The 14181-nt window shown below is 40.0% G+C and overlaps 2 protein-coding genes and 1 long non-coding RNA gene across 3 annotated transcripts in view; all 3 read right to left on the bottom strand.

Moving 5' to 3' along the window:
- Positions 1–14181, bottom strand: part of septin7a (septin 7a) — a 461874-nt gene that overhangs the window by 165501 nt on the left and 282192 nt on the right. The gene's annotated exons all lie outside the window — the stretch shown is intronic.
- On the bottom strand, positions 24–1176 carry LOC133996105 (uncharacterized). Its single transcript, XR_009927194.1, has 3 exons — positions 1127–1176; positions 738–806; positions 24–156 (listed from the first exon to the last, which is right to left on the bottom strand). It is a non-coding gene; the product is annotated as an uncharacterized LOC133996105 (long non-coding RNA).
- LOC133995962 (retinoic acid receptor beta-like) overlaps positions 11358–14181 on the bottom strand; it is a 121590-nt gene continuing 118766 nt past the window's right edge. Inside the window, exons 7-8 of the mRNA XM_062435471.1 lie at positions 13012–13170; positions 11358–11656 (exon numbers count right to left, since the gene is read on the bottom strand). Coding sequence (XP_062291455.1) covers positions 11358–11656; positions 13012–13170 — 458 coding nt within the window. The remainder of the gene's footprint in view (positions 11657–13011; positions 13171–14181) is intronic.

Below are 14181 nucleotides of genomic sequence, written 5' to 3'. Positions count from 1 at the left end.
AGAAACCATCAGCTGATCACCTCTGCATGTCCATGTTAGAGGTGCTGCATGGTGAGTTTTAATGGCCATTTGAAGACTTCAAAACAGTTGAGTGAAATACACATGGTTTCTTCTCCCTTCACTTGCAGTGTGGATGACGCACCCAGTGATGTTCAGCTGCAAAAAGTTTAGTTTTAGGTTCATAGTCACTACACAGCGTTTTCTGCTTGTATCTTGTACACAGAGATTCTCATTATGTCACTGGTTCACAATAAACAATAACAAGATACCATCAATACATCAAAATAAAAGATTTACACCCCATCTCAAACTCTTTTGAGGGCAATATGTCTCATTCATTTCTATACCAATAATCTGCATTCAGTATAACACCACCTTTTCTTAATAACAGGGCTATGAAACATTAATATAAACAGGCTTACTCACTTGGCTATGAATAGGAACAGTCTTACCCAATATTCATATAACAATCTCACACAATGTTAGTGTGCCCAGTCTTAACAGATACTAGAACAATGCGCCCGTTGGGCGCTGCAGCATGTTTATTTGCCAAAAGACACGCTCATAGATTAAATATAATCTATGAGTGTAGTTACGTCAGTTGGTTGTTTGAAATTAGTTCCACATAACCAAGGACATGTTAGGCCATTTGTGAATAAGATTGTGTATGTAAATTATCATTGTTAATGTTGTTACTGTGGGATGAATCAGCTGGGGTAATCAGAAAGTATGAGTACCTGTAACCTGAGGTGGCTCACATGACTTCTTCAGTCTCTTTCGGTGGCGATGGTTCTCACGGCGCTCAGCTAAAAAGTAAATATTTCAAATGTGTTTTTTATGCTGTTGAGTGAATTATAATACATGTGTAGTTGCATCAGATAGTTGTTTGAAATGAGATCCACATAACCAAGGACATGTTAGGCCATGTGTGATGAGATGGTGTATGTAAATGATAATTGTTTATGTTGTTACTGTAGGATGAATTAGTTAGTTAGTATTCTATTAGCATGGTAATGCTAGCAGGTAGGTGAGAAAGTGAAGCAGCAATATGTTTATGTGTATTTGTACATTAATTGAAATATATGCATATATAGGCATGAAAGGGTTAATCAGAAGGTATGAGTACCTGTAGCCTCAGGCGGCTTTGATGACCTCTGCTGTCTCATTCTGTGGCAATGGTCCTCACAGCGCACTGCTGAAAAGTCAAGACAGTTTCTTTTAAATGAGATAATGCATGACCACACACCACTGGTTAAGTTAATATATTGATAATTGGATTTCTGAAAAATGTTTATATAGGCTATGACACACAGACTACATTGTAATATAGTGGACCCAATACATGAAAAGGTTAGGCTTTACATGCATAATCACACTGTGAGATAGTTTATGCAAGTATTGTCTGAAAAAATATATTTTCCCTTGTTGTAACCGGTGTTACAACGAAATCTGTGACCGTCAGAAATGGTGACCTGCTGTGTTGCTGGCTCTCTGCTGAAGAAGTTTATAAACCTAAACTTTACCTTAACTTCAGAAGAGACCCCAAGTCCCACCGAGTGAGTGAGTGAGTGTGTGTGTGTATCCGCGGTAACAACGTGATCCCGGACCCTCATCATAAACCAAAATTTGTGTTAGGCGAGTTATTATATAACTCTGGAAAAAAACGGATCTTAACCCTGAGACAAAGAGGAACATAATGCGTGAATTCATGTCGCGGAAGGATAATTACATGGAAGGCTGTATGGGTGAATAACTAACAAACTGTAGCTGTAGTATTAGCATTAGCATTAGCTACTGTGTGGATTGTGTTTATAAGCAAAGTTAGTGGTTCCTTGCCTGACTTCTCTGGAGTTTCGCCACCTTGCGTTGATGTTTGGCGGCATCGTATTTTCCAACAGTGATTTGCTATTGTTAGGCATGTTGTTGTTCGTGGATAAATGTCCGTGACTGCAACAAAATGTCCCTACAGTCTCTTTTCACCCCGTCACGCCCCTATGTCTCTACCATAGACTGTATACGTCACAGGCTGAAAAAATAGTCCCAGGTGGCTGTAACTCCGCAATCCCAAATAAAAAGTTTAAATTCAGACTATTGATTTAACATTGAAATAGAAATTGAAGTTGACATGCAATGAAATGCGCATAAATGCCATATGCAATGGCTGGCTCTCTGAACCTTGATGGGGATGCAGGGGGTTGGAGAAAGGCGGACGGATGGACGGACGGAAAAACATCCTGCTCTCCAATCATAGTAGTAGGAGAGGGCGCACTGTAAAGTCTACTGCCCCGCGCGTCACTACTACCAACGCGGGCACCCTCCGTACATTAGCTGCTAACTGGCTAGTACACAGTGAAATACAGTTGCTAATGACACTCACAGGACATAATACAGTATCCCCGACGTACAGTGTAAACATTATCTTAACCCCGGATCCCTCAATAACATCACCAGCTTACCTGCAACATGCAAAAAGTATACGCTACACAGGGGTTTCTGCTTGTATCTTGCACACAGAGATTCTCATTGTGTCACTTGTTGACGTGAGACTTCCTGGTAACTCACCCAGCTTGCGTAGCGACACTGCCACCTGCTGGTGATTTACTAGCGTAACGCTAACACTGGCAGTGAATAACTTTGTACCCTAGATTTTAACTATAATGAACACTCTTCTTCCCAAAAACACATAAAACACATATGAAGCCGATAACACAACTCTTAACTTACACTACATCCAAGAAATTGTTTATTAACATATGACTTAATTGTGCCCCAATAGCAACACTAGATAATAAAAACACATTTTACTGTATTTTGCTCATACAAACAGCGTAGTAGCCTAACATGTCCACAGATAGAACTTGGACAGTGCTGTGTGTACAACTGATTTAATAAGACACAAATAAGACAAAACTGCTAATAAACAGGATGTTACTACAACTTTCACTGTTAATACACAGGGCAACCGGTTACACTTCAAATTTCTGACTGGGAACTCGGAGATTCCGATTTCCCAGTACAACTGTAATGAAGCGTAATGCCAGCCAGGCGTTAGAAGCAAATCACGTCAACAGCTCAGTCAGTGACAACAAAGCCCGCCAAACACAGCAGACTGGGCTCAAACAAACATGGCGCCACAGCAAAACACACACACCACAAAGTGACAGCACGTCACTCTAAGACTATAGCACAAAATGATCAGCATGCACCGCTAAAAAAAAAAAGCACCGTCAAGGAAAATTCACAAACATTGCCTACCCTTACTGAGCTAACAGCTAAAAGCATGCTATCACCTACAACTTCGATCAATGCAAAACACTCATTATGGTTGCCAAGCTTATCTAGGCTCAGCTAGTGTTATAATAATAATAATAAAATAATATATTTAATTTATAAAGAACTTTACATTTACCAAATAACTCCTGGTGGTGTATGAAATTCTCTGTTTGTCTCTGTCTCCAGCAATCTGTCCCTCCTTGTTGTATGTCTTTCAGCGTCTCCCCAAAACAGGGCAGCTGTAGCCATTTAGGATTAACGAGCCAAACCCGTCACACCCCTGACGTGTCCATGTCAGCCTCACCGTCACTCAAACCTATCAAATATCATTGCACCAGTTTTGGTAGTCGAGTGGTTTCCGTGCAAACCGCACAATCGCAAAGTGCCTGGTTCGACTCCAGCAAGTGGACCGTTAAAGCACATCATTCCCCTCTCTCTCCCTGTTTCCTGTCGGCCTCTATACCATGCACTATCAAGTAAAGGCTAAAATGACACAAAACAATCTAACACATCCAGCAAAAAATGGACTGTTATTATAGTAATACTTTATGGCCATTTGTTCCAACAAACCCAAAATGAATGGGTGAAAAAATAGTTTTATTGTGAAACAGGAGGAAATAGTGCAATGGTGTTGAAGACTATTTTTCACATGAATAATGAAGTAACATGTCACCCTGTGAACAGTGCAGCTCAGTTATGTGTTTTTAATAGTTTTTGGACAATGAACAATGGATACACTGCTATTGTTAGTCTGTTTGTTTTTTTCATGGGATTTGATGACAGTAAGAGAAATACAGGATACATCATTTGCAAGTGTGGTGTCACCTTAGGTTCATCCAGTGGAACAATATAGATCTATATCAGCCATAAGTCCCTTATATATTTTCTGTAGCTACAGATAAGATGGCAGTATGCAATCACTGCTGTCATTACATTCCGTTAGCTCTTTAATGAGGTTACCTGTGTTTACATTTTATATCAAAAATGCACACGCAAGTATTTTAAAATAAATATATTTTATTACTTTGCCAGGACAGTTCATGGTAAAGTTAAACAGTATATGAACATAAAAAGCGTATGTTAATGTACAAACAAAGACAATATTCAAAATGGAGAGCGGATACAGATCGAAGTTTAAACCTCAGAGATGGCTCCTGAGGTCGGCTTCAGTTTACGGGCCAGCAGCAGGGGCTGATGGGAGAAATCCACAACAGTGCCCGCCCCTCTTAATTCTCACGTCCAGTCAGATGTGACCTTAATGTCTCATATTAACACGACTATACAACACTGCGTATGAGTGGTGGTGAGGTTCTCTTGATACCGATGGAAAAAAAAGCGACCGTGGACAGTTTGGGATGTCTACCAAGAACACCTTCAGGACGGACAACAACAGAGCTGTTAATGATTCATATTGAGGTTCACAGTCATGTTTTCTGGCTCCTGGTTAAGGTGTTGTAGGGTTAGACCGATATGTTGGGCTGATATTGGGTTTTTGTACACCTGTTGTCATGTTTTCTGGGTTTTAGTTAGTTTACTAGCTTGTAATCCAGTAAGCTTATGTCTGGTTCACGTTATATATATGAGCAGCCTCTACAGAGTTAGAAATAACAGGAATTTATGACAGCTAGAATGTCTCCCACTTGGTAAACAGAAAGTAAGTTCCATAAAAGAGCTATACACCATTTATTTGTGTATGGTTTACTTGACAAACTGCTAATTTAAGCTATTTATATGATATGACTTCAAGGCCTATTTACACATCCAGCGAGCAGGCAGCAACTTCAGCATTCCTTTTAAGTCATGATTCTTGACACTTGACAAATACAAGTACCTTCACTCTCTTTGTTGCTAACACATCTAACTCAATGATGTGTTCTAAGGACAGATACCGGACTAAAAGTTGGCAACCGTTCACTGGAATGACAGTTGCTTTCCTGGCACATGAGCCAGAAAAGTTTTCTAACTTTGCAGCCCACTAAAAACTCACAGCGAGTTCCCGCTCAGCCCAGAGACTTTACATTTGGATGATGTTAAAATAGCTTTTTCTAGGCTCTGGGAACGTTTTACAAACATAAACAATTAAACATTCATAATTCAAGGAGTTATAATTCATCTTATTTGCTGTTCAAAGTGTCCTGTCAACAGTTTCATAGATGCTTTTTGGGTCGCTGGTAATAACTGGCAGCAAGTCAGTGTAGCAGCGCAGTATCCAGTTCTTAATACACCAACAGTCTAATTACTTAGACTGTTAGACAGCTAGCAATATGTGAGTTTATCAGAATTGATGAAAACAGCTGCCTGCTGTTGTCGCTGGCAATATAGTTGATGAGACTGGTGAGACTCAACCAAAGCAATACAGTTGATTTCAGTAAACCGAAACAATGAGCTAAAAGAAGCTAAAATTTGATGTCTAGCATAGAGACCTGGTGATAATTCTCTGTGGGTTTGTCACTATGAGTGACTCCTTTCACATTACATTTAACCATTTGTTCCACTGTTAATATAAAAGTTTAGATTAGTGCAGCGTCAAGATTTTCCCTGTGGAGATTGGTTGTTTGGGTGTCGTCAAAAGGCATTCTGGGATAGCTAATAATGAAGGCAGGCTTAGGGATGTGCACTCAACTCAAAAAGTAGCTTATGCATCCAACACCACATTCTGATATCAAACTATCTGAAGAAGATTTTTTTCCCCCTTTGACTGCTTATTGGCACCAAACATCAACCAAGGAAGATCAATCTAAAAATGTCAGTATTTGTTTTCAAAAACCCCATATCGGCCGAACCCTAGTTCAGCAGTGGATCTGTTACACCAATTAGCTGTCGATTGATTGGGTTTGATTGATTGTTGACAGCTGATTGGCTTCCTGGCTGAGGGGAGAGGAGAGGGGGGGGACAGCTCTGTTGTTTGACATAGAACAGGAACAGAATGTATCGGCGATATCTGGTGTTGAGGTGACTTGGTCGTCCATTTCTCCCATTCCTGGGCTTCTGTTTCTCAGTCACTGTGTTGTGTGAAGTATGACCCGGGTACCCAGATCAGCCCACCAAGTTCCAGTTCCTCCATTTTTTAAAATCCTTTTTCTTTCTTTTTTTTTTTTTTTTTTTACAGTTGATGTGAGTTGATGTTCCCAAGGACAAATAACAGAGTGTCTTTTCCACAGAGCTGCCAATTGGAATGCAAAGCACACACCATTCATATAACATCTCTGCAGTGAGCTAGATAGTAGAGTATTACAGTTACGTCGGTACAACATTCAACAGAAACGAACAAGAGTAATTCAGCATTGTGAAGTTGTTTCCTAAAGGAACTGATAACAATCCCTGCTGCGTCCAGGCGCCTGAGGGCTGCCCCGACGCTTCAGGGGTGGATGTGGACATTCTTCGGCTGTGAAGGTATTCCAGCTACGAAAAAAAAAGAAAAGAATAACACCAAGATGCCTCCCTTCAGCTCTCACCAGGAGAGCAAAACAGAGAGAGAACCGAGGGAAAGCGTTTTCCTATGTTACATTGAGATAGAAGTAAATTATCTTTAACACTGCATATCATTCTTCTGACAGCCTCCATGACATTATTCACATTCAAACACGTTAAAATAAAAACAAATTAAAAAACTGAAACAGCTCAGGTTTCCCTTATGATATGTATCTCCAAGCAGGAATGGAATGTAGATGTTTTTTTTTATCACGTGCTGCTGAGACCCAGAACCCTTCACTGCCCTTATGAGTTGTCTTACTTTTCCTGTTTCGGATCGAATGCCAGAAGCTAAACGACCCGTCTGGTCCGTGCAACAAACACCTTCAAGGTGTCTGGGAGAACATTTGGAGCAGATATTTATGCAAGCAGGTACATTTACAATCAAGTTTTGAAATTTCACTTGTATTTAAGGAACGGAATTTGATCAAAATAAATAACTTCTGGTTTGTAGTGTTCAGTTTAGCAAAATTCATTTTCAAAAGCAAAGGAGAACATTATCCTAAGTGTCAACTCAAGACGTCATAATTCATGTTGTATTATATCACCAATTCAAAATGTGATCATGCTGAAGGTTTAAAGCCTCTAAAAACTTGGTTTAAAATAAATGAATTTATTTCTCTATGTCATTAAATATTTATGACTAAGTGATCAACATCAGCTTGACAAATCATCCTTCTTCCAAACTGTGTGAGGAAGTTTTTTTTCGAAGATTTGATTGGTGATGATTACAAAAACCAACTGATTCAACCGATGTTGCTAAATCCTGATTGGTTTATGGAAGTCAGCTTTCTCTGACCGATACCATCCACATGAAACCAATGATTAGAATACAGAGAAAAAAGGGGGAAAAAACTGAAATCCCACATGTGATGTAGCCAAAAGGATTCCAACATTGGTCGAATATTATGTTCATGTGTCACAGTAATAAGCTGATTGAGAAAATCAGTCACTGGTACCAAATTCCATACCTGTTGGCACAAATATCTGCTTATAAGCCTCTACTAGTGTTAAAACCTGTCCTTTTAACTAAAATTGAGACATCTACTCTGTTGTTGACCAGACATTCTGCATCATGTCTGGACTGAAAAAACAAAATCTTCCCAAAGGAGTTCAAAACTGTTTACGCTGTTTTCATATAAGTCGTCTTTGTTGCGCATCATTTTTGTGCTTAATTAGTTTAAAGTTGAACTTCGGCCTCCGCCTCTGGTGGTGGAGGTACCGTTGTTTTAGCCTTCATTTTGTTCAGTTTTAGTACTACAGCTAATTTTCCAAAGGTTCAACATGTTTAAGTGCTACAGTTAGCTTGTCCCCTGTATTATAAGTGAATCACTTGATATCTGTGTGAGTGGAGCTGTTCTTCAGCCACAAAGGGGAACAGGGTAGTGAGGGATCTGGGTCCTATAAGAGGATATAATGGAGTTAATTTCTTACTGTTCAGTATTATGTGTGACCCTAGCTGTGGAGAAAAAAGCTGCTATTTAGGATCATCTTTAATTTCAGCTGGACCACCTCATCCGATGTAAGACACACCGCCTACTTGGCTGCCAATGAGATTAAGAGCTCAGTTAAATCTACTATCCAAAGAGAAGCTTTACTCCACTGCACTTCCCAGGGGGATAAAAGGTCATCTGGAATCTCCTTTTGCATCATTAAACGTAGCTTACACTGTCATGTCTGAAGAGTAAGGCGAGCAATTGGAGTGGATTCATGGATCCCACCCCACCGTGTGCTTTCTACATTAGTATACAATCGTCCCGACCTGTGCGGTTCGGTCATCAGTGTGTTTTAAGGATTGCATTGCCCCTGTGTTTCACAAACTCAAACAAGACACTTCTGAAAGGGAAAGAAAAGTGGGTTGAGGAGCTCTGCTCATAAGGCCATAACAGAGCCCATGTGCGTTTGTAGAGCCCGGTTGGTAGTACATGCTATAAGCGGTAGATACACCATCATTAGGTTGACCATCAGGCAATTCTTGAAACTGAAAGCTGCTACAGGCTGTGATCAGATTGGAAGCATAGTCACAAAACGTGGTGCTGATAGTAGTAGAGAAACTATGAATTCAAAGGGTCTAAGTAGCTTTATACCTGATATACAGCAACAAAGGGATTAAAGAAAATTACAGTTTATTAAAACGTGGCTCTTTTCTGTAGTTTTCGACCACGATTCTGATCAGTTACGATACCATGAACTCACCAAATTCATTTCTGAGATCTTGGAAAATGGTGATATTGTTTAAAATAGGTCCTACAGGGCTACACATGGGAGTGTGAGACAACAGGTTGTAAACAAACCAACAGTTTTGCAAGATTATCGATGACTTTATCTAAAGGTAAAACCACAAGTGAGTACACCCATTATTTGGTATTATATATTATAGTAACACAAAACTATGGCAAGTAGAGTAAGTTGAAACATGATATCTGTAACTCAAATGGATGTTTTAAACTGCTTGAATTGTAATTTTACCACTGACAGTGTATCATCTTCCAAATAAGTTTGGCTAACCTTTTTTTTAATCCATGCTGCTGCCTATCTAGATCTTAGCAGTTAACTTGGTGTGATAACAATCATTGTTACAATCACAGAAATACACAGGATGTAATTAACTGTAGCTTTCCTTTAAAATCTAAACTTTACTGTCAACATTCATCACATTGACAGACCAACTTCCTGCTTCACATTTAACCTACAGTACTTACTGTAGTTGTGTGTGCCAGCAGTTTTCCAACAAACAAGCAACATTTTTGGCGCACCTGCTTTTGGTTAATCAAGCTAAACTGTTAGCTGGTTTACAACCTGTCTGATATATGTAGTGATGTCAGTGTCCCAAGATCTCAGCAGAGTAGACGTAATATAACTGACGGAAATAATAACCAGAACAGAAAAAAAAGACCCAAACTTGAATTATTTACGGTGAGACTATGCAACGTTGGAAAGAACAGTTAGCACATTTCGTCTTGCACCAGCAAAGTTCAACGCAGGATTTGTTTCTGATAAAGCCTTCATGATTTAGTAGGCTATGATCAGTAGCTAATGTTAGCTAATGTTAACAAACTTAAGCTTTTTGTGTAACTGAGTCAGCGCAATTATTTGTACAACTGTTACATTATGTTTTAGCATTTAGCATTAGCCTCTACTTGCCACCTTGTTCAGCAAAAGTTACACAAACTGCCCTTAAACCAGGTCAAAGGAGATGAATGCTATCACTGCTAGCTAGCAGAGGGTTATTATGTCTGTCAGGAAACAAGCAGACATATTAGATCCATTTCAAGGATCTATTTTCATCAGTTATTTGTTTTCCTAGCAATGTTTCCTGTACAAGAACATCATAGTGGTTGAAATTAAATGAATAAATGCTGAGCTGACTCCTTGTGGAATCAATGGATACTTGTGGTCTTTGATTATTTAAAGTGTGATACCTCCGGAAACAAATTATGGGCTTTTAAAAAAAAAAACGTATTAAACCCTGTTAACTGACCAGATGATGATGATAAAGTGCGACATGGTTAAAGTTGAATCATGGTCAAGTTGAACAGGTTCACCTATACAAAAAGCGTCGTATGTGATCACAGCCTGCCGCAGAAACATCTCTGGCATCTATCAGCAACCTAATTTCCCCAATCTGTTTTGACAGCACGGTAAACTGATCTACTGACGAGATACAGCCACCAAATGAGTCGATTTCATGGACTGGCTTATTTGATAAATCTAATCCCGTACGTCGGGCCTCTGCAGGTTCATGTCGAGACTGAAAAGTTAAACAGACGCGGTCAACCTGATGAGTGTGTATCAAAGGCTCCTGCTGTTGTACTTCCCTCCTCTGAGGAAACAGTTGAACAGACTCCGCTGTCGATATGGAGAGAAGCTTTGCATTCTGGCGGTGTGGATGTACACTCATTCATGTAGAGACATGAACCAATAAGTGTTATAAAAGACAAAAACAGTTTTAAATATAGGAACAAATATAAAATAGTAGACTTCCGTAATATCTATATGCAATGACATTCTAGATAACTTTTTGAAGGACTTACAATTAGTCCCACTTTAAACCTTGATGTATCGCCTCAAAGATAATATTTAAGACAATGAAAAAGCACCACAAAATTCATCATAGAAACAGAGATCTAACCATACAATGGTATGTACAATGTATGTATGCCAACAATACGAGAGATGAAAAGAGATGAGGATAGAGAGAGAGAGAGAGAGAGAGAGAGAGAGAGAGAGAGGAGTAAAACCACTTATGAAACTCCCGTCATGCAGATAAGAATTTACACAGGAGACCTGAGGAGTATCATTTCTGGCGGTTTCCGAGGGCCATGCCCTTCCTGTCACAGTCCCTGTCCCAGAGACACCACGCCAAATAAGAGCTCAATTCAGAATTATACACAAAGCACTGATCCTTTGAGGCCTCCGTGTTGACGTTTTCTTTTAAGGAGGGAATTTCAGGGAAATTGGAGAGAAAAATAGGACAAGGATATAAAGATAACGTAATACCAAGCGAAGGAGTCAGGGTTGGGGGTTTATAGGGGGTCGGCGTCTTGCCCGGTTGTTCTATTTTTGTGCAAAAGAATGTCATAGTGTGTCCTGGAGGCACCTGTAGGCGCCTCCTAGGGCTCGTCGCTGGGCGGCGTGGCCGTAGCCCTCTTGTTGTCCGGGGACTCCGGCGACTCCAGAGCGGCGGTGTCTTCCTCGGGGCTGTCCTTACTGCTGGGGCTGCTGGACCCCGCCTCGGCCGAAGTGCTGCTGCTGCTGCTCTTGCTGCTGCTCTTGCTGCTGCTGCTGCTGCTGCTGCTGCTGCTGCTGCTGCTCTGGCCATCTTGGCCCTCTGAGTTCTCCAGCATCTCCTGGATGAGAGGTGGCATGGAACCGGGGATCTCCATCTTTAAAGAGATGACGCGCTCTGCTCCTGCAAGACGATGATGATGATGATGAGGGCAAAAAAAATAAAGCTTAACATTGGAGCTGCAATCATCAAACATCAAAAAGAACATTAGCTGTTGATTAACCAGATAAATGTCTGCAGCATTACAGAAAGGAAATAATAAAATAATGACAATAAGAAAATAACATAAGAAAATAAGTCAGGGGGCTGCAGTCTGCGGAAAGTTCCAGAAAGGCTTTTTATGATCTCAAACTACACTCAGGCTCATACAAGGTTTAAGGCTCAGCACTATAAGCAGTCCAGAATGTGCATTAAAAGTTTAAAGTTAAGAACGAATAGAGAGAGTAGGGAAGATAAAGTGGAGGTAATGTGCTCTCCCCATGTTTCCTGTCCACATCTTCACTGCCCATTATCCAATAAATGAAAAAATGCCACAAAAAAAACAAAACAACGAACAAATAAACAATACACCAAATTTGTGGACATAGAATTGCAGATCACACGCAAAGCTGAAGGTTGTTTTGAAGTCTGTATTGCTTTCAGTTACTGGAGAAGACCATCAGGACTGACTAACAACCACACAAACCAATCATCCTGTAAATCATTATGTTTCATGAGTGGAACACCGTTAAATGAAATTAGCTTATCAGAGTCTTCTTGTGGAAGTAACTTATTAACTTGATATTTTTAAGAAATAAATTGCAGCATTTTCCAATTAACTTCAATACAATCAGTTTCTTGAAGACAGCATCTAGTGGCAACCTGTGGATTTGCAGCCTTTGTCAACAGTAGATGTTCAATTTGACTTGTTGTTTGCTGTTAAGAGACCAACAGAAAAACATCATAATGAATGAGAAAAAACGTTCTTGATAGTTTGAGCTTGGAACGTTGAATTCTCCTGTTAGACTCCTGAGTTAAGGATGACACAGTAAGCTCAATTTGCAATTGTGACATCAGCATTCTTGGAGATATCACCAGCTCATCAAAAAGTACAAAGAAGTATCACTATTGCGCAATTGGTTATTTGCAAAATAAATGGTATCATATGTTTAGAACATCAGAGCCACCAGTAAATTACCAAAGAACTTGCTGAGATAAGATTGTTCCCTCAGGATGATCCTGGTGTTCATCTGCTATTGGTTCCTCATATCTTTGAGAAAGGCATCATTTGGATAAACTGATCACATATTTTGAATCCACATGATTACTTCATCACCTTAAAAAAAATTCTCACAGTTGCAGAACAAACACTAACAGTTGTGGGTTTTGCTCATGTTCTCCACCATCACCAGAGACTGATACAGCATGCATATGGATTACTTAGCAACCCAAAGTTCATACAAGCAAACTCACATTACCTAATAAAAGCATCTTCTTACCTTTAGCGCTAATGCTGCGCAGGTCTGTGATCTTCATCAGTGTTTTGGGGAACATGTGCGGTTTGCTGGGCCGACGTTTCCTCACGTAGATCTTCAGAGCTTCCAGCAGCGGCTCTTGGAGCTGGTCCACCTTGGAGGGTTCCTCCAGGTCCTGACGGTCTGACACACACATTAACAAAACAAGTCAAACTTTAAGCTCCAGTGTGACTAATCCATTTTTTTTTTTTAACTTTATCTGATGTAGACAAGCTGGAGGCTCATAAATGTATCACAGTGTGAAGTCTGGTTTGATTAAGAAGGAGGTTTATCACATTATGTGCGGAGATGGCAACAAGTGAATAATCTGAGCAGGGAACCAATCTGAATCTTGTCTTTTGATTAGGAGTGCTCAGCTCTTACAACTGCGAGGCTTTAAAAGACAGTGACAGCAGGGGAGCAACAACTGAACATGTCAAAGTGATCAGCAGATCTGAGACTCAAAGCCACACATCTATTCAGAAATCACCATTCTGCACGCACTGATCATTAGGAGAACTCATCAGGGCATCTCCTTTTCTGAATAGAGATGTTGGCTCAAATCACCCATCAAAACATGCTTTGGGCTATTTTTAGTTGTTCGAGTATTCGAGTCCTTTAACATTTCATCCAACCTTGATTCTACTAGGTCTAACATTTGCACACTACTACTAACGTTTGCATGATCGCACACCTGCAGGCAATATCACATGTGCAGAAATAACCTTCGAGCAGTCCTCAAGGCGAATACAATATTATGTTTCCGTAGTGACGTCACCATCTGGCGCCAAGTGCCTTATATTGAAAGAAGGTGGCAATGCAATAACAACAATAGCAAATTAACGGTTTCAGTCCCGACCCACTGAATCCCCATCTCATATACAAACTAGCGTAGGCTTGTGGAACAAGTTCATACTATATATGTGCCAAAATAAACAATAAATAAATATACAGTGGTAAAATAAGGGAAATGCATGCGTGTGAGACCCATAGATGAATCTGGGATGTATGCAGAATAAGACAAGCTGCTTAGCCGCCATTACTGTGGTGGCACCCATGTATAACACTGTAATGTGAGGAAGACAATGTTTGGGCACTTTTGTTAAGAAACCTGTGAAGGAGATCTCGTAAAAGTAGGTTATATGTCGAAATTAT

The sequence above is a fragment of the Scomber scombrus genome, chromosome 16 (genome assembly GCF_963691925.1).
Source record: "Scomber scombrus chromosome 16, fScoSco1.1, whole genome shotgun sequence".
Classification (NCBI taxonomy): domain Eukaryota; kingdom Metazoa; phylum Chordata; class Actinopteri; order Scombriformes; family Scombridae; genus Scomber; species Scomber scombrus.
The sequence above is the reverse complement of the archived record's forward strand: the minus strand, read 5'-3'. Positions and strand labels throughout refer to the sequence as shown.